Raw genomic sequence first — 24459 nt, forward strand, 5'->3', positions numbered from 1 at the left:
AGGTAATCATTGATTAAAGATAAACCGATGCGGCAAAAAAAAAACCCCCACAGACCCCTCATTACAGCCCATGTCACCTTGTATTGGAAAGGTCATTCGAGACTCAAGGACTTCATTATCACATGCAGAAGCAGTGGAATAAATAAATAAATAAATAAATAAATAAATCATCAGAATCACCTTTATTGCCAAGTACCGTGGTTTACATGTACAAGGAATTGGTGTACTGGAGGCAAACTGAAGAGGGTCTGTGATGGGTTTGAGGTGGGACGGCACGAGGCGCTCAAAGGACTTCATTACCACATATGTCAGAGCGGCAGGTCTTTAGTCGTTAAGTCCTGTGATCCTGGGTTTTTTGGGGAACGGGATGATAGTGGAGGTCTTGAAGCAGGCTGGCGCGTGGCATATCTCCAGTGAGGTGTTAAAGATCTCTGTAAACGCTGGAGACAGCTGATCAGCAAGTACTTCAGGGTGGAGTCTGGTCCAGCTGCTTTACCGGGGTTCTGTCTCTCTCAGGATGGAGAGTGTCGTACTTGTGGTTGGGGAGGAGGGGGAGGGAGCCGGTGAAGTGTGCAGATATGAACACCTCAGATGGTATCAGGACTTTCCCGACGTCTTTCAAAGGGTGTTGGTCAGATGCAAGTCGTTAGCAGAGTAGAGGGCTCTAGGTTTGCAGTTTGTGATCTGTCCGAGCCCTTTCCAGACAGAAGCAGAGTCATCGGCTGAGAACTGCTGCCGTTGTGTCTCAGAGTACAGCTGTTTAGAATCTCTCACTGCGTTCCTAAACTTGCCCTTTGACTCTTTAAACCTGATTCTATCCCCACACTTAAACACAACATCCTTCTCCAGCCTATAACGATGATATTCCAGATGAAAGTCAAATTTACGATCTTACCTGTCATTATTAATCACGATGCATTCGGCTGTATAGGGATTCCAAAGTAAACCGAACATACACGCTTCAGACTGCGGTGCAGGTCACAGGAGAATGAAATAAAGCAGCCGGTTTTACAGGTTAATATTGTGCAGGGTTTGGCAGAGAAACCAGCGAACAGTCAAATTTATAATCACATGACGAAAATCCTCTGGCAGGCAGAAAATGGGACTGAAAATGTCATCTATTGCAAACAGATTGACAGTCATGTTGATGATGATGATGATGGGGGAGTAGTGATGGGAGTTCCAGCGAGTCAGATCAATTGACTCAGCTCACCAGTAAGAGTCGACTCTTTTGGCACTCAAATGACTTATTTCTCTAAACCAGGGGCTCCCAAACTTTTCCATGGCGAGGCCCCCCAAATGGCGTTAACATTTGACCGAGGCCCCCCCTTTTGCAAATGTCTTAAAAACACATTAAAAATACAGACTTCTGAATATTAATAATTATTATTATTTTAATATATCATTTTATATTAATAATTACATCTTACAGCTTTACATTAGGAATTGATTGTGTGTGTGTGTGGGGTTGTCTGAATGAGAATTTATTTTTCCCACACCAAATTGTTAAGGCCCACCGGGCGCCCCCTGGCGGCCCCCACGTTGAAATGCACTGCTCTAAACCATTCTCAAAGTTTGTTTCATTTTGGCCAATGAGTGTTTTTCTTCGAGTAACTCTTGCTGATTATTTTCATAAAATCTCACTTCCTCCATCTTCACTAAATGCTTTCAGGCACGCGCCGGATCCGAAACGTATCCCAGGAACGCCAACAGGACTACACCGTGACGGCACGGCTGCGGCTCAGGTGGAAGCTCTGCTGTCATTGGTGCGCGTCTTTATGATCACGGCGGCAAACTCCAATTACTGCTCATTATCATTCATGATTATTGCTCATATGGTAAACTGTAAAATTACACTCGGACCCCTTTCTGATCAGGGAACCTTTAAGGGAGAGAGAGAACAGAAACATGTTTACACAAAAAAGAGTTTTTATTGAGAATGAGCACTCTTTCCAAAAGACGGATGTTTTAGCATTTCTTTTTACATATTGGAAGAAAAAAAAAAAAGAGAAAAGGTTTTTGTTACATGGTGGCACATTTCATCATATATACAGACACAAAGTCGAACAGACATCCAGAAAAAAAACAAAAACAACTATTTGTCTGTGGACGATTGAACTATATACGTAGATGGCTTCCAGCCTGGACATCCTTAAAATAAGCTCTACACGAAATGCATATGGTTGGATTTGACGTCACAACCGGGTGTCAAATAATCCTGCGAGTGTGAAGATTCCCGTGGCGTCATTCTGACAGCAGCCAAGAACAAAGAATGTGGCGTAAACACGCAACACTGCACCTTTAAAATGAAAGACTGGGCATGACGGAGAAGTGAGCACTGCCATCACTAGACTGAATAGAGTCGAGCAGCAAGCAAGGGTGGGAAGAAAGGGAAAAAAAAATAAAATAAAATAAAGGTACACCCAGCATCTATCTTCAGAGCTCACAGAGTCTAGCTTTATTCATCACGGACTGCTCCAGAGTTTTTCATAAATATCTCTCGCGCTCTCTCTCTCTCTCTCTCTCTCTCCTCCAACAAATAACATCTCAAAGCCAAACCTGGCTGTTCAGAATGGACCACTTCAACTCACTGTGCCAAACAAGATATAAAATAATAGTAATAACACTCATAAAAATAATAAAAGTGTTTGATTAGGGTGTGTCTCAGCATACGTGTGTGTCCATGTAGCAGAAAGTTTAGAAGAGTAGCCCTCCGATGCTGCCGACTTCGCTCTGCTCCTTAACGAAGATCTCGAAATACTGGTAGATGATGGTGACGGCCAATAAGATCCCCGTCCCTGAGCCGATCGCTCCCAAAAAATCGGCCATGACCGAGAGACCGCCGATGCACAGGCCGCCGAATGCAGCAGCTGTGGGGATGTACCTGCTCTCACACACACAAACACACACACACGTGAAAGGTTAGATTCTGAAGAATCCTCAATACACGATATACATACAAGTAGGGAATAGAACACTGTCATGCTGTTATAGGAAAATAACAAACAGCGACGTGTTGTGATTCAGCAGCGGTATTGTTTCCACATCAAAGTTGATTATTTTCCCATTTCCTATTCACTTTCTCTCATCTCACACTTTTTATCCACTTATAGTTACATTTAATGCTGTGGAACAAGTTAATTCTTCTTCTCGCTGATTTTAAAGCAGCTATAAAACAGTCGCGCCCTCATAGGCCTCTCTTTATATTCTCCCTCGAAGCCAAAAAGACAAACAAACAAACAAACAAACAAATAAATCGCAGCTTCTCAATTTGCAGAGAAACCACAAAGCGTCCTAAAGATGTCAGAATACTCTACTCCGAGTGTTGCACAGCTCTGACACCGATAACGATAACCTGGAATAAACACGCTGTGATTTACAGAGCTGCTGTTACTGATGAAAGTCCATCAACACCTTCGGACCAATCAGAATCGAGAATTCTACAGCATTATTGTGGAAAATAAATGAAAAAACAAAAGAAAGAAATAAAAACACATGAATGAAGCAGACCTGTTGAGCTCATGCACCATGGACGTCTCTCTGTGTCCCCTCATCACCATCTGCTGCTCCTTAAGCTGTTTAGCCACCTGAAACGCAAACACGTCACCACGTCACACTTCTTCGAAACGACCGCGTGACGGAGCAGAATTGCTCCGGACAACACGTGAGGATTAAAACAAGCAAAGCGTACGTCTTTGGCGGATGATCCGGACACTTCGATCCACGTCTTGGAGAAGAACGCGCAGGAGCCCAGCATGAACACGATGTAGATGACGGTGTGTACCGGATCCTCTAACACGGAGCCGAACGATTCCGGAGGAGAGAGATAGTAACACAGACCTCCGACGGGGTAGGCGCGAGCCGGACCACCGGTAGAGGTGTCCTATTAAACAGAAAGACGTTTATAAAGCAGAGGCAGTGAGCCGAGTCCGAGTGTGGCACAAGTCCTGAAAAATGAAGCCAAAACGTTTCGATCGCCCCCAGGTGGCTGGATGCAGAATAGGTCATAAACCCCGCCCTCTCCATGTAATCTAATGTCCCATTAATGAGAAACTAAACAATCAAATTACACTTCAAACAAATTCTTCTTCCACACACATGAACTGAAGAGGGCTTTGGCTGAATGCGCCTTGTGATGTGTTTGGGTCCAAATCTGCAGGAAATCTGCGGTAATTTTGAAAAATCGCAAGCTCCTCCGAATATTTGGGGAGTTTGCTTGATTTTGCGTTGATTTCTGCGATCGTGAAATCCTAGAGGGACTGATAAACATCTGTATCCCAAATAATACGCAACGGTTTCTCATGGCTGCTCTATGATATTATAACCACCTGAGCACCAAAACGGGTACGTTAAAGAACAACAAATAAGTTTTTCCCCTAGATGTAACTTACAGACCAGGTTCCCAGCAGGTTAACCAGGAAGTTGCCGCTGAAGCGAGTGGAGAGCATCTGCGAGATGACGTAGAGGTTGGACACCAGCGCAGACTGCAGGATGATGGGAATATTAGAGGTGTAGAAAAGCTTGATGGGATAGGTGTTGTATTGGCCACGGTAGCGTGCCGACTTGATGGGCAGATCCACTCTGAAGCCCTGAGAAGCCCGAGAAAGACCGTTTAGTCATTTCCGTCACTCGTTCAGCCCGTTCGAACGTTCTTGGTCTTGGGTACATCTCACTCACCTGGAAGTATATGACCACGGCGAAGACGAAGACGGTAGAGATGAGGTTCATGAGGTTGGGCAGGTTCTGCCTGTAGAAGGCCTCTCTCAGCGCGCGTACTTTATCGGTCCGAGTGGCCAGCAGGTGGAACAGAGCAATGATGGCGCCCTCAAACTCGGTGCCTGGGAACACAATCGACAAAGGATTAGCTTAAACGGGATTACCTGATTTTTGGGGTTCATTTAAGTGAAGTTGTATTGCGTCGCATAAATTTGATGGTTATACCACAGCGCTGTCGAACTCTCGATTCTGATTGGCTGTTGGTGATTCACAGGCAGTACTACACCTCAGCTAATTATCTCAAACACTATCCCATTAATGTACGATGAGGACCTGTACTCAGAGTGTGTACCTCTGCCTGTGTTCACTGTCGTTGGACTGAAGGCTTTCCAGACGATGGTCTCACAGATGTTTGTGGCGATGAAGAGGGAGATACCCGAGCCCAAACCGTATCCTTTCTGAAGCAGCTCGTCCAGCAGCAGCACAATCAGACCAGCCACAAACAGCTGCACAAAAACACACACACTCTCATTCGAACCTGCTTTCGATCCACAGTCTTGTTTTGGGGTTGTTTTTTTTTTTGGGGGTGGGGGGGCTAATCTCAGCTATCCTACAACAAAGAAACTGAGATTAATCGTGCAGCAATATTACAGGTATAGAAAGTAAAGCTGGTCCTCACAGCATTTTAAAGGCTTTGAATACTCGTTGGTGTTTCTCAAGGATTACCTGAATACCTGCTCTTAAAAACCACACTTGCTAAATATAAAACAATCTTTAAACAATTACTCAATCAAATTGACATTTGTTACTGTTTAAAATACATCCACTAGGTGGCAGCGATGCATTAACAGTGTATACTGGGAATATTAACATTGGATGATGAACTGAAATCAGCCGTGTATATGAAATAACACCAAGAGGCAGTTCATCATCATCATCATCATCATCATCATTATTATTATTATTTAGTGTAAACTAATAAGACAAGATACAGAGCCTGGTTCTGCAATATAGAAGCCATGGTTTAAAAACAAAAAAAATTTACAAATACCATGCTAATACTTCACGGACTTCACTTGTGAGTCATACAGATTTCAGCAGCAGAGCAACAATCAAGCAAAATAAAGGTAAAAATAAGGGTTGGGTGTGTGGATGTTATAAAATAGCACATGACTTCGTCCTCCTGTAAGATCTCTGCGTTTGGGTGAATCCAGACCGACTTTTTGCAATTCGAATATATAATGCACCAGAATAGATTTGAGAAACCATTACTAACCATGATTGCGTATGGAAGTTAAAGAAGCTGCACAATACTAGACAGAGAAATATGGTGTTTAAACTGTGTGTAACAGATCACAAGGGCGAGCGGACATGAGCGCACAGCGGTATCAGGAAGCGTGGGGTCACCTTCTTCTGAAAATACAGACCGTGATCGGATTTAAATCCTATTAGCAAAATGTCCCCGAACCCACTAGTGTGTCTATAATTCGCTTGTATTTTAATTTAATTTGTAATCCAGAGATATGCGGATTAATAGGATCGCCACGATTTTCTTCTGCCAACGGTGTACGCTGAGAAGTTCTCTACCTGACTTTTCACTGAGAAACCGAACAGATATATAGGCATGTACGTAAATAAACATGGTGGCTTTACTTGTTCGTTTCGGCGACCTAATAAAACCTCCGGTTCAGCTGTAGTTGCAGCGAACGTAACATGTTACTGCGATCTCGTTTATCGCGGCCATTTTGGGAATTTTTCTTCGAACGGTCGGCCGCCGTCTCTCTTGCTATCATACACACACACACACACACGGTGGAGAAACGTAATAACCGTGACTATTGAAATGAGTCAGCTTGGCCCTAATAGAAGAAATCGGATCATGGGCGTATCTAATCACAAAAGAAGTCAGATAACGTGTCAGGTGTACTTTACCTGAATGATGATGAGGAGGCAGATCCCAGCTCCCATCTCTGACGGGTCTCCGTACATGCCGGTCATCACGTACACGATCGCCTGGCCAATAGTGATGATCATCCCGAACACTAGAAACACACAACGCAACCGGTCAAAAAGTTTATACACGCTCGTACTAGCAAATCTTCAAAGTAGGGCTGCACACTGAATCGAATAACGATCTCGATTAGGATTCTGACTGCCCACGATTACGTGAACATGATCGACTGCGATGCTGACGTTTAAAGTTTGTCCTCTGCTCATATTGAATCAAGCGCTTCCTAAACTTATAGCCAGTCACCATAGAGTGGCGCTCTATGGTGGAAAAAAAAAAAAGGCACATGCGTACGTTTCTGGGCTCCGTTAAACAGCGCCCTGTCTTTAGGTGTGTCTCCAACCTCGATGATCTTCGCTCCAGCCAGCAGCTGCATGATAAGGCCAGAGGTCACGATGGGGGAGATTCCCAACTCCATCAGAGTACCTGTAACACATCATATTAAACAACAACAACTATTAAACCTTGAGAGAACTCCACCGAGACAGAACACACAAAGCTTTTCAACGTTACTAAACGAATAAGCCGGCTTTATCTCCTGTCCCACAATAGCTCTCGATAACACAAGAGAAATCCCGTGTAAGTAAATACGATCTTTGTGCTGCTGTGCTTTTGGAAACTCGGCTGGTTAGAACGGCATCGTAACACGATACAGCGATGAGCAGGCATACGGAGACTGACCCCTGTTGGACGCCAGAATGACTCTCATCCAGTAGAAGGGATCTGCCGAGTCTGAAGACATGATCCCAAACAGAGGGATCTAAAAGAGACAGAGAGAGAGAGAGAGAGAGAGAGAGACTTTTAAAACGACAAAACACTAAAACCCCTACACACATCCTCCTGTTATAAGAAAATAAATTAACCACCAACATGCTAACAGAACATCCTTAAAATTCTTTACCTTAATCTTCAAAGACTTCCTGTATTCTCGTAAGCGAGCTAAGGTTTCGTTAACGGCTGTGTGTAAAGACTAAAATTCGCCGCGTCTGATCGTAAGCGAGTTCGTTTCCAAATTCAGTTGTTTATTCCTAACGTCGCGTTCATTCTTAGTACATTTTCTGACAACAAGCTCCATTTGCATGATTTCACTGCTCGGGGGAACGACAGATGAAATACGTGACACTGAATTGGTCTCGTGCCAACTCTGATTGTTCAACAGCCCTTTATTCATCCTCGTTAATAAGTTACTCAGAAGAACACGCAGCTTGTCGGTGCTCACTTGTATCTGTAAACTCGGTTCATTTTGTAGACACGATATCGCGTAGTGTCGTGATACCTCAGCTGGTATAGTCTCGTTAAGATATGTTTATGGTATCGTGACAACCCTACTCACTTGGGTTAGGGCAGCTTTAGACATCCGTTCCCTCACCGACCTTTCAGTCATGTGACCGAGAAACCACAACGGGTAAACGGCTCGGTCCTGAAAACTTCTACAAAAGCTACAGCTTAACATAAATAAAATCACTGACACTGGAGACTCCTTCCATACATGTTAAATAAAAGTCTCCTCACCGAAAACTTCACTTTTTAAAAAAAAAATGAATTTAATGCTATCTGTCTATGTGGAGAGTTCGGCGTACAGCGAACGAGCGTTACTATAGAAACGAGCGTGTGAATATAAACGCCGATTTGCAGCTGTGGTTATGAAAAATTAAACGAATAAACAAAACAAACAAACACCTTCTGACCAATCAGAAATCAAGAATTCTACAGCGCTGTGGTTTACGACTGCGTTATGGCATCTTAAATAAATAAATATTTTATATATATATATATATATATATATATATATATATATATATATATATATATATATATATATATATATATATATATATATATATATATATATTTATATAAAAATGGGGCAGTGATGGCTTGGCGGTTAAGGCTCTGGTCGGAAGGTCGGGGGTTCAAGCCCCAGCACTGCCAAGCTACCACTGTTGGGCCCTTGAGCAAGGCCCTTAACCCTCCCTGCTCCAGGGGCGCTGTATCATTTCTGACCCTGCGCACTGACCCCAACTTCCTAACATGCTGGCGTGCGTGAAGAAAAGAATTTCACTGTGGTCTAATGTATGTGTGACCAATAAAGACTCATTATCTTTAAAAAAAAAAAATGTAACTGGTAAATGAAAGGATCGAGGCGTTTCCATGGACACCAAGGACACAGTGATGGGTTTAAACGTTGCGTAATCTTAAGTGTTACTCGTTGCTACTTTAAAAAATAAAAATAAAACCCACACCTGGCAGCAGACGAGAAAGATGAACAAGGTGATGGCCGTCCATAGAACTTTTTCTCTGAACTGGATCTGGAGGATAGACAGACAAGACAGACAAATGAATGCGTTTCTGAAAGAGACAAAGACGGGATAATCTTGTACATTCCTTTTGAATGAAACGACGTACAAACCTTCCTTTCTGGTTTTTGGATCTCGGGTAAAACCGCACAGAACGGCTTGATGACCTCTAAGAACTTAACTGAAAATATCAAAACACTGTTTATTAGAAAAAGCACTTTATTTCAGAGTAACAAGCATCGTAAGAAATTCATGTCACAGACATCCTTCATATATATTTATAAAAATTCCCATTTTGCATTTTCATCAAATACAGTAAACGTGTTCAGTTTTTCCCCCTTTTACCCGATTACGTGCCTTACTCCAGCGGTTCTCGTCCCCTTGGTGGACAAAACTGTACCTCTTGAACCCAGACTCGAATTCGAATCACACTTCGGGAACCCGAAGTGTACTGAAACCCGAGGGATCTGAAGCTACGTCTGGATTTCCGGATGTAAAAACGATATACGAATAAATTGACTCGACACAATCCGTATCTTCGGTGAAACTCTATCTTCTGATGCCCGAAGGAATATTTTATAACGGATTTATTTAGCTTTATTTCCTATACTATATATCCATCCATCTATCTCTCACTAAATATTTCTCTAAATATATCTAATATATATATATACACACACAATCTAATACCCTAAATCGAGCAATCATGGACCCTGACCAGGCAGTTACTAAGGATGACTGAACTGAATACTGTAAAGTCTTTCAGATCTAGAGCTTCATATCCGACACACACAAAAGGAAATTTAAAAACCTGCAATGTGCAACTTTTATGATCCCAAACCCGAGGCTACAGAGCCCCTGATGGAAAACATACCTACCAAAATAATTGTAAAAATACCAAATAATTGTAAATTTCCATTGAAACAGGAAGCCAGGGCGGGACATTGAGCGACTCCGCCCCCTTTTTAAATAGCCAAGAGTTTTACCTCGCAGCCCGGACTAAACCGTACTCGACCCCGAAACGCATCTCGCTCCAAAAACCGAATAAGACGCGAGCGCTCTAACGACCAAGGACGAGTTCACACCCCGTGCTCGTTGATATGATCTCTCTCTGTGATTTTTAGAACGTCGGGGGCGGGACACTTCAGATCCTAGAAAGCATTTAATTGGACAAAAAAATAAAAACCTAGCGAGAAGCTGAAGCGCCATCAGTACGGTCGACCCGTATCGGTGGAAGAGAGAGACATCATTTTGAATGCGTACATCTAAATGCGAATTCTGTCATAGTTTTGGAGCTTATAGATAACCGTAAGGCTGACCTTATAGCCGTACTAAAACGCCACAAAACTTCCATTTTGATTTCATGGGACAAGACAGTACATGATGTACACGTGATCATGATTACGACACGCGCTTTTCTTTGAGAAAGCAAAAAAAACCCTCAAGTTAGAATTTTCCATTATGACAAGATTATTTTTTTGTTTATTCTTTCTCCCCCAAAAGGTCCCATGGCCTCAACCAGCCGTCCCGAACATTTCAGACTTAGAACAAATTAACTGTTATTTCTGAATAATAATAATAATAATAATAATAATAATAATGAACCTGTTGCTTTGGTAAGTTTCACAAGGGATGGGCAAAGAATTTGTAATCACCATGCTACAAAAGAAACCAACTCTCATAGACTTTGTAATGGTTTTAATGGGAATTGTAATGGTCCCTGTGGGTCTCTACTGGTAAACTGTTGTCTTCCATTGGTGGCATGTTATGTCTAGTGGGTAACATTAAGGATCAATAATGGTAACAGTTTTAATGGTTAGCTGATGGTTTGTAATGGTATTTGTAGTGGAAACCATTACAATTTCTGTAATGGTTTCTCTTGGGGTTTTTTTTATTCCATCAGGCCGGTTTATATGTTTATTTGAGTCACTTTTGTTAAATGGTGGACTAATACCGTGAACCCGCGATAGTTTTAGACCTTTCCCCCTCCTGCTGCGGGTGAAATGAATGTCATTTGTCGGTAGAAATGAGGGAATGAAACCGAGCCGCGGTTACAGCTCGAGCTAACGCGCCGTCATCATAAACACGCATTTGAGCTAGCTAGCATTAGCGACTGTTCTTACTGCTGTATGCGGGGAACAAAACAGTTTTAATAACATGTAATTAGCACTAAGAGAAACAAAGCGAAGCCTTATTTAAAAAGCAACGCTGAAAAAGAAAAGCTACCTGTGTAATAGGACGCTTACAGCTAACGAGCTAGCGAGAAGTAGCTAACTATTCTGACACCGAGGTAGACTAGCTGGAGAACTTTAGCTCACTGGCTAGCGTATAAATCAATGAATATGCTACACTATAACACGCTGAAGCTAGCTAGCTAGTTCAAATGTCGGTTAATCCGTTAAAAAAAATTACTCGCCTGCTGAATAAATAATGTTAAAATGGTACTCACTTCCCATGGTGATGTTAGTCGGTGTGAGCCTCGGTCAGGATCTGTGTGCTGCCCCGGGTGTCGATGCGCCGGCAGAGCGCCTTAAAGACACGTCACCACTATACCGATTCGAAATACACGTCAGCCATATTAGCCGCCCTTGCTAACAAGAACAATACGTCGACGCGTCGGCCATGTTAGAAAGGGCAAACCAACCAATCAGAACAGCTGTACCGTTTCCATAAAAACGCCGTATGCTAAATCCATGATCACGTAGGAAATTGGACGTTTCCGACTTTAGTAAAGTAAAGTAAAGTACAATAAAATAAAATAAAATAAAATAGATCCGTTTGAACAACCTTCTCTAACTCGTAATTTATACTCGGAATTCCGCGCCCCCCTTCTCGGCTTCTGCGATTCCGTGACGTCACTTCAATATTCAAAATGGCGGCTCTCATAAGAGTTAAAAGCACTAACAAGAACAAGGCCCTTGTAATACTGTACTCAATAAATATATGCAAAACAAATACACTTTCTGTGATGTAGAAGAGACTGTTCTACAGCTTTTTTTAGTGAATGTGTTTGTGTTTGTGTTGAAGCCTTTTGGAATGAGCTTTTTACCTATCTCTAAAAAATGTATTTAAAAAAAATAATAATAATGTTAGAATATGTATTAATACCTTTAATATTATTTTTCTTTATCACAACTCAAATTCTCATATTCAGTACTTTGTTAATCTGTTCATGATACTTGGCATATTTTTTGTTCACAAATGCACACTTTTGGGTAAGATCCCGCTACTGTCAATTTTTCTGGTAGACTATAATTCCTTTGTTTCAACTTTGATAGGCATAAAAAATATATAAAATATAAATTTTTTGAAAAAACAGAGATTGCTTTCAGTGTTTAACCTTGTATACCCCCCCCCCCCCCCGTGATATATGTTTTTTGTTGTTGTTGTAGCTACTATGATTAAATAAATAAATAAAAATAATAAAAAGATTTTAAAAAATTATAATAATAACAAGAACAAGGGAAATGTGTTTTCTGTAAAGAGGGAAATGAGAGAATTGTCCATTTATTTTATGTTTGTATTTGCACAAAATTATTTTGGTGTGATCTAGCTTCTTTTTTTTTGTTAAAAAATAGTACTAACACTGAATTACAACTCAAAGAAAATGCTTTGTTTTTATGATAACATTGGTGACTTCGAAATTTGGTACATGTGAAATACTCATTACACATACAAATGTAAATGGGGAGTGAAAAAAAACCCTAATTTTACTCATTTAAAAATAGAAATAGGTCACTACTTGCATACGTTGAAAGAAACAAGAAAACAACAAAGCGGGGGGAAAAACCTGTAAATTATTTCAAAGCCTTAAATCTTTTAATCCATTTGTCACTTATCTGTATATGAACAAGGTGTTACTCATCTGTATATATTCGTATTCTTATTCATCTGTACATATATATAAAATACATTTTTCTGTTCTATTCCTATTTAATGTGTATTTTCTTATTTGTTGTGTGTCATTGAACTGCTGTAGCGAGGGAATTTCCCCAGTATGGGATCAATAAACATTTTATCTTATCTTAGCCTATCTATACTTTCAATAATTTGTAACTCTTTGTACTTGTTTGTAGACATGTGAATTTCTTACAGCTTGCTCTTATTTTATTTGTATTGTTTGTTTCTCAGAACATTTGATTAGATTAGATGATAATGTTATTGCCCTTGTCTGTTCATTGTTCAAAAGATTGCAATTTATAATAACAAGAACAAGGAATTACTGCGTGGTCTAAGGTTATTAAGCTGTCTTTGGAGGTTGAGATTTGAAATATTAATTAAGTCGGTTTCTTCAAGATTAGTTCGATCAAACTGCACTTTCATGTAATTATCACATCAATCAATTATCACAACAACAACAACAACAACAACAACAACAACAACAATAATAATAATAATAATAATAATAATAATAATAATAATAATAATAAATTAACCACTAAACAGCGCTTTATTTCCAGTTTATCGCCAGGTTACAGTGAGTATTCAGTTTATTCCCGAATTCAGACCGCTTAGTTCGCCTGAACGCTATAATGTGGTGAGTTGGAAATTTCCGAGTTCCCAGTTGTCGTGAACGCGGCATATGACCCGGATGGAGATTCCTTCCATAGACGCTAAATATAATTAAGCTGCTCTTATATATCTTATATATAAATATATTTTAAATTATAATCATCATCAATAAATTCTTACGAATCAGAATCCAGAATTCATCAGCGTTGTTATTATAATTATTATAATATAAGTTAGATCAGGGTAAAAATGCGAAGTCTATTATTCTTAACTCTGCTCTATTCAATCATCGAGTCTGGGAAGCACTTATATCAGGTACAATGTTGAGAAATTTTTGCTTTTCACCAGTTAGTGACGTTAACGCTTGTAAAACGTGCAATGCTGCGCGTTTTATGACGTTGTATGAGTTCATCTCTGAGGCCAGTGAACGCGGCATCACCCTCTGAACTCTAAAGGTCATGAGGTCAGGAGACCGTTAATTAAATTATAAGTCTGTCTGAGCATAGGTAAGGCTTCTTTATCTAATCTAACGACGACCTATCACTCATGAACGACATCGCAAATACAGTTTCTACACATTTTAAGATTTATACAAGCTTATAAAAACATATTAAGGCTCAGTTTGAGGTTGGCACGTGAGAGGCATCTGCGCACATGACGATGACTAGCTAGCTAGTTAGCTAATGTTATGTATAGTTGTTTATTTACCCAGCCATGTTAAAATATAGCTGCGAAAGGTCTCTAGTATTATTTGCATTTTTTACCTGACCATCCTGAACATGAGACTGATTTTTATTTTTATTTATTTATTTATTAATTCCTGTTTATCCAACAGTCGTTTGATTCCAAATTGCAAAAAGTTGACTCCGATTCTGAATCGAAGTATTGTGAACCAATAGAGTCGATTCCACGATAGTTATTTAATCGTCACGTCATTGAAAATGAGTTTGTTAAACTTTTTTGTTTGTTTTTGCAATAAAACGGTGCTAAAGTTGCAACTGTCATATCCACTCTACTTGGTGTGTACTACGAACTGGGTGTGATTCAATTTTCTTTGTGGATTCGACTCAAATTGGAGAACCGACTCTTTGACGGAATCGACTCCCTGCCGTGTTGCTCGTGAAGACGTTTTCAAACGCTGTTTTCTGTTAGCGCTTCAAGGTATGTATATAAGATCATATTGATAATTATATTTACTTTAACTGGACAGATTTGAGTTAACGTAGAGTGGTCAAAAATTCAAAACGTAACGTTTATTAAACAAAATTGCGAGAAGTTTTGAAGTCTCATTTACGGTTGCGAGGTAAATCTCCTGTTGCTCAACTGTCAAAGTGTATATTTTATTTTTAAAAATATATGTATATACATAGTAAATACAGTGCAAGCAAGTTGTCTTTAGCTAGTTTGTAGCTAACTTTTGGTACAAGTTGCACCAAAATCTAACTAAATTTATGTTCGGACTGTTCTGTGTGGATTTGACTCAAATTGGGGAATCGACTCTTTACAGAGTCGACTCCAACTCTTAATGTTCCAACTGGCTTTTATTTGACTAAAATTTCGTTACGTGACAATTTCCAGCGTTTAAATCTGAAATGTTTTTTTTAATGTGTGTGTGTGTGTGTGTGTGTGTGTGGCCGTTAGCAATCAATATCAAAATCCACTATCTGGCCAAAAGTATGCGGACACCTGATTATCACACCTGAGCTCGTTGGACGTCCCACACCATTATATAGGTATTAATATGGAGTTTTCCAAACCCTGAAAAACAGCCTCAGACTTTACTCCTCCGCACTTTATGTACATTCCAGCAGGAAGCGTTCTTCTGACACCATCACCAAACCCAGATTCGTCCATCAGACTTCATCATCACTCCAGAGAACCGCTCCAGAGTCCAATCTTGGTGCTTCACTCCACTACACACGGTGGTCTTAGGCTCGTGTGGAGCTGCTCGGCCTTGGAGACCCGTTTCACGAAGCTCCTGGTGCACAATTCTTGTGCTGTTGTTGCTTCCAGAGGCAACAACATAAACCCGACTTTACGTTCTACGTTTGCTGATTATCGGCGTAAATAGAACGTATTCGTTTTATTTAATCGCAGGTCTACCGTCAGAGGATCTTCACTGTAAACTCATGGCAGTGTGTTTTTACAGAGTTATTTTATTAGGATCATCTCGTACAGCGTGACAAGTCTTTCGGAGGAAAAAACACCCCAAAAAAGCAATCGATTAGGGATACATAGATCCGATGCGGAGTAGTGGGTTTGCGCATTTCTCAGACAAGCGCTCCTTTTGTCTGTCCTGCCCAGTTCAGCGTCGTCATGACCGACGATAGGACGAAAGTGAAGTTCCGTTGGCTACACACGGCATTCGTCTCGCCTACGAAGTTCCAGAAGAATGACGTGGGTTTGGCTCAGCCCACTCGCTGGGGCGACGAGGCGTCCGATGAATCGCCCAAAGACTCCTGTCCCAGCCTGAACACTTCCTCCAGCTCTGAGGGACTGGGAGAACTGGAGAACATTCAACTCGGCACACCTCAGGGGAAACGCGTCACACCGTCACCGACACCGAGCACTCGGAAAACCCACCCTCTGTCCAGCAGGCCCTGCAGACTGTTTACGAATGCAAAGGTAATCAGTTCGTAGGCTCCTCCCCTTTAGTGTTTTTTTTTTTTTTTTTCCTTCTTTTTTTTAGAACGATTTGAAAATAATATCCTTTTAAACGCAAGTGGTAATCCTGGAATAAAATATATTGGATATAGATTAAAAAAATTAGGATTTGTGTGCGTTTATGTTTTTGGCAGGACCCGCAGTCAGAAGGTCAATCACCTTTGCGGTCGCCGTCATCCACTGCCGGTGAGAACCGAAAAGACAGAACTCCAGAGGAGGGTTCAAAGGTCATCTACCTCCGAGCCCTGAGTGCCGCTCTCGGAAACAGACCGAGGAAGTCGTCGCACTCCGAGGACGGTACCAAGAAGCCGTGCCCCTGGAAGGCTCATACAGAAACCCTCGCTGTTAAACCCTCGCCGGAGAGAAAGCGCAGCAGCTGCTCGTTCAGCGAGGACCCGGCGCCTGCGTGTGTCCGGTCGGAGGAGCGCACACGCACACCACACGTCTTTCTAGACACCGAGGAAGAGGAGAGTGCACCCCATCAGCCCACCGCCTCCTACTGGAGCACGTGGATGGAGGCCGACTCCACCGTCGGCGGAAGTGCGCATCCACCCGGTAAACCAGTCGTGGCGCTGGGGCGGGACCTCAGTCCTAAGCAGCCGATCGGACAAAGTCCTTCATCTTCAGCCTCTTGTTCCCCGTCTCCGAGCGAGCTGTGTGTGTCCTCGCCACTGTTTAGACACCGGTCCTCTTGTGCGCACTTGCGCTACGGATTAACGACGCCCCTTCCCGACGACCCCATCATCCGCGGGAGGTCAGCGGGCTCGGAGCCTCTCTGGCCGTCAGACTCCGACTCACTGGGCTTCATTGACACCCACTGTCACCTGGATATGCTGTACGGGAAGCTGGGCTTCTGCGGAAGCTTCTGGAGCTTCCGGGAGAGATACAGCCGCAGTTTCCCTGCGGAATTTCACGGCTGCATAACCGACTTCTGCAATCCGAGGATCACGCAGAAGGAAGCCATCTGGGAACGGCTTATCGAAGAGGAGTTTGTATGGGGTGCTTTCGGATGCCACCCTCACTTCGCCAAGGAGTACAACTCCGTTCACGAGCAAAGCATCATGAGAGCCATGCGTCACCCCAAGACCGTTGCGTTTGGAGAAATCGGTCTGGATTACTCGCATAAGAATTCAGCCAACCCCAGCACACAGAAAGAGGTAATGCTGCATGATGATGGCTGAAATAACAATTAATTACTTTAATATTAATTCAATTCAATTTTATTTGTATAGCGCTCTTACAATAGACATCGTCTCAAAGCAGCTTTACAGAAACATATAAACACGCCATACAGATTTTAAAAGCGCGAGTTTATCCCAATCGAGCAAGCCGGTGGCAAGGGAAAAACTCCCTAAGATGTGAAGAGGGAGAAACCTTGAGAGGAACCCGACTCGGAAGGGAACCCGTCCTCATCTGGGTAACAACGGATAGTGTGAGGAAGTTCATTAGTGATTTATATGAAGTCTGTACGGCCTTAGAAGCAGCCGTAGTCCCAGCAATCTGGACATGGAGTAGATGAGAGCTCCATCCAGAGGCGGGACATCCGAGCGGATCAGGCAGGTCCGGAGAGCAGAGAGGATCAGGATCTCTAGTATCTCCATAAAATCGTGTGAGGCTCGGCAGAAGGAGAGAGGGAGAGAAAAGATTATTAAGACTGTGCTTAGCGTAACAGAAAGTCTAGTCAGGGTAGGCTTGAGTAAACTAATACGTTTTAAGCCTAGACTTAAACACTGAGACTGTGTCTGAGTCCCGAACACTAATAGGAAGACTGTTCCATAACTGTGGGGCTCTATAAGAGAAAGCTCCTCCCCCTGCTGTAGCCTTCGCTATCCGAGGTACCGTCAAATAGCCTGCATCTTTTGATCTAAGTAGGCGTGGCGGATCACAGAAAACCGAAAGGTCGCTTAGATACTGTGTTGCGAGACCGTTTAGTGCTTTATAGGTCAATAATAGTATTTTATTATCAATGCGTGATTTCACTGGGAGCCAATGCAGTGTGGATAAGATCGGGGTGATGTGTCGTATCTTCTGGTTCTAGTTAGGACTCTAGCAGCTGCATTCTGGACTAACTGGAGTTTGTTTATGCTCCTGCTGGAACATCCAGACAGTAAGACATTACAGTAATCTAGTCTAGAGGTGACGAAAGCATGAACTAATATTTCTGCATCATGTAGTGACATTATATTTCTTATCTTAGAAATATTTAAAACCTCAGAACATTAAAATCACCATCCAAAACATATCGTTTTCAGGAAAGTAATCAATGTCGGCATGGTGCGGAGTTACTCTTACCACCCTGATGTAGAACAGCGCACCCTTACGTGTTTTATTCCACCATGGATAATCACATCGTACGTTTTTCCCTATAGTTTGTTGTATTTAACGTTCTGAAACCTCTACGACATGTTAGTTCATGTGTCTCTCTCTGTCTGGCGAATGGGTGTGTCACATCTGCCTCAGCTGATTATACCCTCAGTGTCCAGCATTTAAAATCTCTCTCTCTCTCTCTCTCTATTGAAGAATAGAAGAAACCAACACATTAACCGAAGTGAAAACGCTGTACAGTAGTTGTCTTGGATTTTGTGTGCGCAGGTGTTCGAGCGGCAGCTGCGACTGGCCGTGTCTTTGGGAAAGCCTGTGGTCATACACTGCCGGAACGCTGATGACGACTTGCTGGACATCATGAAGAAGTGTGTTCCCCGAGACTACAAGATACACAGGTTTAAAAAAAAAAAGTTTTTTAAAAAAACCCACACCCGTGTCGTCGGTTCCGTGCCGCGCCGATGCGACAGACTTGTGTTTGTGTGTTACAGACACTGTTTCACCAACAGTTACTCCGTAATCGAGCCGTTCCTGAGCGAATTCTCAAACCTGTGCGTGGGTTTCACAGCGTTGGTGACGAACCCTAACGCCGCGGAGGCCCGAGACGCCGCGAGGAAGATTCCACTGGACCGAATCCTGCTGGAAACCGACGCACCCTACTTCCGACCCAGACAGGTCTCGCACAGCCTTAGAACACGTTAATACCCCCACTGATGGATCGATCCGAACGATAACGTTTACATTCAGATCTAGTTTTGCGTTATGATTAGTAGCATTTAATGAAATGGAATAACGTGCGGTCCGTGTATATCTTTCATTCCGAAAAGAGTAAGAAAGCTTCCGCTTTTCTTCGTTCGTTCGTTTTAGCCGCAAAATGACGGAATCTAAAATTATGTAAAGAGTATTTAATCATTCCAGGTCCAAAAGACTCCAACGGACATGGACTGCACTAAAGATACCGCTGTAGTTGTAGCGATTATTTTGTTGTTGTTGTTGTTGTTGTTTTTTGAGTGATCGTTTTAGGACATCTGATTAATCACACCCATATGTGGTTCTTTCCCAAACTGTTCCCTCAAAGATGGAAGCACACAATTGTATAGAATGTCTTATAGCCGAACGGTCACAAATCCCCACAGCCACACACTCCGGAATCTACTGGAAAGCCTTCCCAGAAGAGTGGAGCGCGTTGTAACAGTAAAGGGGGTAATAAATCTGGAATGAGCTGCTGGAGAATACATACGGGTGTGACGGTGAGACGTCTCCAAACGTTTGGCCTTATAGCGTAATTGAAGCCCCACCTGGACTTAATAACATCGCCGAGGCTTTTATTTATTTATTTATTTATTTTTTTATTTATTTATTTATTTATTTATTTATTTCCTTTAACATGTAACAAGGTTGGATCTCGGATCAAGTCCTCCTTGGAGAACATTTTAAGCTCCTGTATATCTCCGCGCTCGTGGACGTTCAAATCCAGAGATTTTGTCTTTCTGTAACAATTTGGGATAAAAAAAAAAAAATAGAAAGAAAGAAAGTATGACGTGTTCTTCAAGAAGAATAAAACACTTAAGGATGTGTTGTTCTAGGGAAATAATCAACTCCAGGGTGGTATCCGTTTCTCCGCTCCGTCACACCACCGTGCCGTTGGTTATTTTCCTGTAACAGCGAGACACCGATGTTTCTACTGTTATTTGGATTGTCCCTCTGCAGGTGTCTCCGTCTGTGTGTAGGTTCTCTCACCCCGGGATGGGCATACACACCTTACAGGAAATCAGCGTGCTGAAGGGAGAGCTCTTCTCCACCGTGATCCAAACGGTCCGCCAGAACACCACACACATCTACGGCCTGTAAACCCCTCCTCCTCCACCCTTAAACTTAATAACCTGTGTACGGTAATGTTTTGGCTGGTTATCGAAGCTTGTTTAAAGTAAGAATGTTCTACTCACTGATACATCTTTTTTTTATTATTATTATTATTTTTATTAAAATTGTTCAAATTGTAGATTGATCATAGCCGACTTATTTTCGAGTTAGATTTGGATTTACTCGCATCCCAGATTTACAACATTGGCTTTAGAAGAACTGATTAGGAATGGATCTAGCTAGTTTCTTCATTTAAGGTTTTTAAAACGGTCTGTTGTTGTTTTTGTTGTTTTTCCTCTGTGTTTTCGGGGGAGTTTATAGAGAACCTGGCAACCCTGCACACAGAACTTTAAAATAAAAAGAGTGAAGTTCGCTAACATGCATACCTAATGCAGGACAAAAAAAAAATCCTTTTATTTATTTCTTTTTTGTGTGTGTGTGTGTACGCATAAACGTGTTGTGAACCGTAAGAAACTCTGAACACTGACGTCGTTGTTTTATTTTCATTTTATTCACATTTCACAGTTTGTTTTAATAATTTGAGCGGTTATGAATCAGGAATCATTTAAGTTCAAATGCTGTTAGTTTGCGCCGTCTGAAACAAATGGAAAAACAAGCACGTGTGACTTCACCCTGTCGGTATTACTTCTTTTGTGTGTGTGTGTGTGTGTGTGTGAGAGAGAGATCAGAACCCACCCAAAGTAGGCGGATCACCCAGGACATCCAGTAACATCCTCTGTAGCACAGGACCATAATCCTCGTATTCCGCGTCACTGAGAGACACGGCCAGCTGGAACGGTGCGCTCACCTGCACAGCCGTAAGGACAATTCCCACTGATCAGTTCACGAGGTTAAACCCAGGGGAAGAAACGCAAATGTCCGCACGGTCTGAGAAGTCTGGTCTCCGCTCGTGGTATTTTCTAACGAATTTAGTTTAGTCCTTTTTTTCTTTTTTTAATATAAAGAAACTAGCAGTTTGTTGAATCTAACGTGACCCTGATCAGGCGGTTACTAAGGATAAATGAGTGAGTGCTGTAAATACTTCACACAGCTCTGAATGCGCTCTTTGTTTGTCCCGAAAGATTCATATCTGCCCTCTCGCTCAGGACTTACTTGTCGGGATCCCAGTCCAGATGCGCGTCTCTAGATGTCCTGAGGACCTTTCTAACAGTGGCCTCGTATTTGTATCTGTATTCAGATGTACATGTTTACAACACAGAGATACGCTTTTCCTTTCATCCATTCAAAAACCATGGGGGTGCAAACTTTTTCACACAGCCGTCATTCACTATGGTACATAGAGAGCTCGTTCATTCCACCTTCTGCTCACCGTGGTTGTAAAGAGTGATTATTTGACTCTACATCCAAAGTCCAGAGGTTCTCAGAGGTGCATCATTACTGTCACCTAGTTCACACGGCACTGATCTCTTCATCTTCTTCAAACATGTCACTTTGTAGACGCTCCCTAACTCACACCGCATTCTCCAGCTGGCTTTATCTCAGTGGAGTGGAGGTGCATGTGTATTGTATTGACTGAACTGAAGGTTCATTGATGAATAAAATGTCGGATTTGAACGTTTACACGCGCAGTGTTTTTATTAGGCTGAGGGTTCGTGCAGCTGACGGAAGCAGAACGTCATTTATTTACTTCTTCCTTTTATTTCTCGCCGGAACGTTCGCATACCATGATCTTCTCCTCGGAAGGAAGAGGAGCCTCGAGTTCAGCTGCAGTCCTCCGTCCCACCCGAGGTGGCTTTCGGTCTCCACGATTCTAAACACACACACACACACACACACACACACACACACACACACACACACACACACACACACACACACACACACACACACACACACACACACACACACACACACACACACACACACACACACACACACACACACACACACACACACACACACACACACACACACACACACATACATCCCATCCCATCCCAACTGACTGAAACACACTTCATCATCTGTAAATAGAACTGCTGATATAAACACACAAACAAGTCTTCAGCTGTTTGTCTTTCTGTCCTTATGAGGACCGGTCACTGACTTTAACTGACTCTGGAATTGATTCATCTAAATCTAACACTAACCTTAACTTCACTAAACAAAAGAAAACCTTTTAGTTTTTCATTTTATTTCAATAAAAGTTGCAGTTTTTCTCACTGGGGACCAGCCAAATGTCCCCACAATGTCAAAACTGTGAGATATCACTATCTGTTACTATTACTATTGTGGGGACATTTGGTCCCTAGCAAGATATGAAAGCATGACTACACACACACTCACCTGTGGTTTTTGGGTTGGACTGAGGAAGCTGGAGCCACACATCACAGTTTCAGCCCACAAAGAAAAAGCGCAGAGGAGCAACATCATGTGACCGACACGACCGTGACCCAGCATGGTGAGCATCTCTCTCTCTCTCTCTCTCTCTCTCTCTCTCTCTCTCTCTCTCTCAGGATCTGGAGTAAAACTGGGCAGAAAACCAGCAGCATTTAATAAAGTTTTTTTTTTTTTTTTAAATCATCCGAACATCATGGATTAGAACCTTTTAAGTAATTCAAAATAAGCCACAAGCGCATCAGGCACTTCCCTGTTCTAATACATACAGACCCCATACAGACATAGATCATGGATCCGGCTGTACATCTGACTTAAAGTGTGTGTGTGTGAGTAATAATTTGCTCCACTTCATTGTTATTTCGCTCATCGATGAGACGTTGTGATATAACACATTACTCAACACTAATAGCTTCACGGTCGAGCTGTTGATAAATATCAGATTTCAGTCTTCACGTCTAATATCACGACCGCTGAAAATATATATCAGTGTACACATATATACGGCCCAACAACCTAGAAGTATCCACACAGATTGTAGCGCACTGAACTGACCTTACGACATCTGCTGTATATTTCCGTTTCTCCTGAAACATTGTGTACTACACTGAATTTTATATCCTGAATAAAATCACACACACACACACACACGTCTGTAAGCTTGATGTCTTACCTAGAGGCAGGTAATGTCAGGATGGCGTTATGAGTAAGTCTGATCCACTCAGGCCTCTTATATATGCCGAAGCTGATCATCTCTGAGACTAAAGCGAGAAGATGAGTGTGTAGAAAAACAAACATTGTAGAAAATCCCAATCTGTTAATGCACTGAATATTTCCAACGCTGCAATAACAGGGTTGTTTAAATATTTGAGGTGCGTGTGTGTGTGTTTAAAGATAAGATATATCGGCTCTTCAGGTGTTTTCGCAGTGAAATTCCACGTGTGTGTTAGCAGTAACAGGATGAGGAGATAAACGTGTAGGTGAGTAGATTACTTCCTGAAACACGGCGTGAGGAACGTAGTGACGTTTGTTTGAGCGCAAACAAAGTGCTGGTGTCTGGGAACCGAACCATCTCAGCATCTCAGCATCTCACTCGGCGCGTACACACGTTGACGGAGACGTGAGAAGTGTGTCAGGTCTCATGGTTTTGAAGTCGGTTCTTATGAAATTCTTGCACTCCGCTCATAAGACATTCATAAGTGTTGCGTGAATGCTGCATCCATAAATATAAAGCAATGTTGGATAATGTTCATGAAAGGCTTTATGTAAAAGAAAGAAGCAAAAAAAAAAAAAAAACGCTGCAGAACATCGGGATTGAGCTCAAGTTGCTCATTTGGACTGAAGTCACATATCGACTCTGATCGTTATGGTAAACACACAGATGTAGTGCAGGCAGGAAAATAACAAGTTTAGGTAGAACCCCACATGGAGACTGAATCACTGTGGATTACGTTTTACATCTACGGCTCTGAACCATGTAAAACTGATTTGAAATCGCATACTGAAGTGGCTTAAATCGGTCATGGATTCCCCTCTATGCACCCTGGTTCCCGTGTGTTTTGTTTTTCTTGCCCTGGCTCTGCCCCTGTGTTCTACCACTGGTTTGTTATCTGTGTTCACCTGTTTTGTGTTAGTTCTAGGAAACAGACAAAAACAAAGCTCTTTTGCTGCCCGGACCATTCCTTTCCAGACCACCAGAGGGCAACCTCATCCTTGTTT

The 24459-nt window shown here is 42.1% G+C and overlaps 3 protein-coding genes across 7 annotated transcripts; 1 reads left to right on the forward strand and 2 right to left on the reverse strand.

Annotated features, from left to right (window-relative positions):
• Nucleotides 1–1911: 1911 nt before the first annotated feature.
• Nucleotides 1912–11627, reverse strand: sec61a1 (SEC61 translocon subunit alpha 1). The gene is made up of 12 exons (XM_017479914.3): nt 11471–11627; nt 9135–9202; nt 8968–9033; nt 7406–7484; nt 7019–7150; nt 6649–6758; nt 5069–5222; nt 4678–4838; nt 4392–4589; nt 3692–3883; nt 3511–3587; nt 1912–2884 (listed from the first exon to the last, which is right to left on the reverse strand). The coding sequence occupies exons 1-12, from the start codon at nt 11475–11477 to the stop codon at nt 2698–2700; spliced, it is 1431 nt and encodes a 476-aa protein (XP_017335403.1). The 5' UTR covers nt 11478–11627; the 3' UTR covers nt 1912–2697.
• Nucleotides 11628–13612: 1985 nt separating this feature from the next.
• On the forward strand, nt 13613–21963 carry tatdn2 (TatD DNase domain containing 2). Of its 5 annotated transcripts, XM_017480133.3 has the most exons (7): nt 13613–14039; nt 14612–14694; nt 15838–16158; nt 16332–17354; nt 18790–18917; nt 19011–19194; nt 20230–21963. In XM_017480133.3, the coding sequence occupies exons 3-7, from the start codon at nt 15850–15852 to the stop codon at nt 20368–20370; spliced, it is 1785 nt and encodes a 594-aa protein (XP_017335622.1). In that variant the 5' UTR covers nt 13613–14039; nt 14612–14694; nt 15838–15849; the 3' UTR covers nt 20371–21963. The 5 variants fall into 5 exon arrangements, with proteins under 5 accessions (XP_017335622.1, XP_017335628.1, XP_017335626.1 ...); XM_017480139.3 differs by lacking the exon at nt 14612–14694 and having other exon boundaries at nt 15342–16158; XM_017480137.3 differs by lacking the exon at nt 14612–14694.
• LOC108272045 (ghrelin) lies at nt 20872–23508 on the reverse strand. The gene is made up of 5 exons (XM_017480141.3): nt 23414–23508; nt 22690–22873; nt 22067–22153; nt 21079–21190; nt 20872–20977 (listed from the first exon to the last, which is right to left on the reverse strand). Exons 1-5 carry the CDS (start codon nt 23491–23493, stop codon nt 20964–20966), a joined length of 477 nt encoding a protein of 158 aa, XP_017335630.2. The 5' UTR covers nt 23494–23508; the 3' UTR covers nt 20872–20963.
• Nucleotides 23509–24459: the final 951 nt, after the last annotated feature.

The sequence above is a fragment of the Ictalurus punctatus genome, chromosome 11 (assembly GCF_001660625.3).
Source record: "Ictalurus punctatus breed USDA103 chromosome 11, Coco_2.0, whole genome shotgun sequence".
Lineage (NCBI taxonomy): Eukaryota > Metazoa > Chordata > Actinopteri > Siluriformes > Ictaluridae > Ictalurus > Ictalurus punctatus.

What these genes read in the sequence shown, in the direction of transcription:
- LOC108272045 (XM_017480141.3), bottom strand. Translation starts at nt 23,493, where the DNA reads ATGATCAGCTTCGGCATATATAAGAGGCCTGAGTGGATCAGACTTACT. An exon ending in CTGACATTACCTGCCTCTAG is followed by an intron (nt 22,874 to 23,413) that starts GTAAGACATCAA and finishes TTTTCTGCCCAG; the next exon opens with TTTTACTCCAGATCCTGAGA. An exon ending in CTTCCGAGGAGAAGATCATG is followed by an intron (nt 21,191 to 22,066) that starts GTATGCGAACGT and finishes ACGGCTGTGCAG; the next exon opens with GTGAGCGCACCGTTCCAGCT.
- tatdn2 (XM_017480133.3), top strand. Translation starts at nt 15,850, where the DNA reads ATGACCGACGATAGGACGAAAGTGAAGTTCCGTTGGCTACACACGGCA. An exon ending in GACTGTTTACGAATGCAAAG is followed by an intron (nt 16,159 to 16,331) that starts GTAATCAGTTCG and finishes TGTTTTTGGCAG; the next exon opens with GACCCGCAGTCAGAAGGTCA. An exon ending in CGAGACTACAAGATACACAG is followed by an intron (nt 18,918 to 19,010) that starts GTTTAAAAAAAA and finishes TGTGTGTTACAG; the next exon opens with ACACTGTTTCACCAACAGTT.
- sec61a1 (XM_017479914.3), bottom strand. An exon ending in CCGTGGTCATATACTTCCAG is followed by an intron (nt 4,590 to 4,677) that starts GTGAGTGAGATG and finishes CGGGCTTCTCAG; the next exon opens with GGCTTCAGAGTGGATCTGCC. An exon ending in CCGGATCATCCGCCAAAGAC is followed by an intron (nt 3,588 to 3,691) that starts GTACGCTTTGCT and finishes TTTGCGTTTCAG; the next exon opens with GTGGCTAAACAGCTTAAGGA.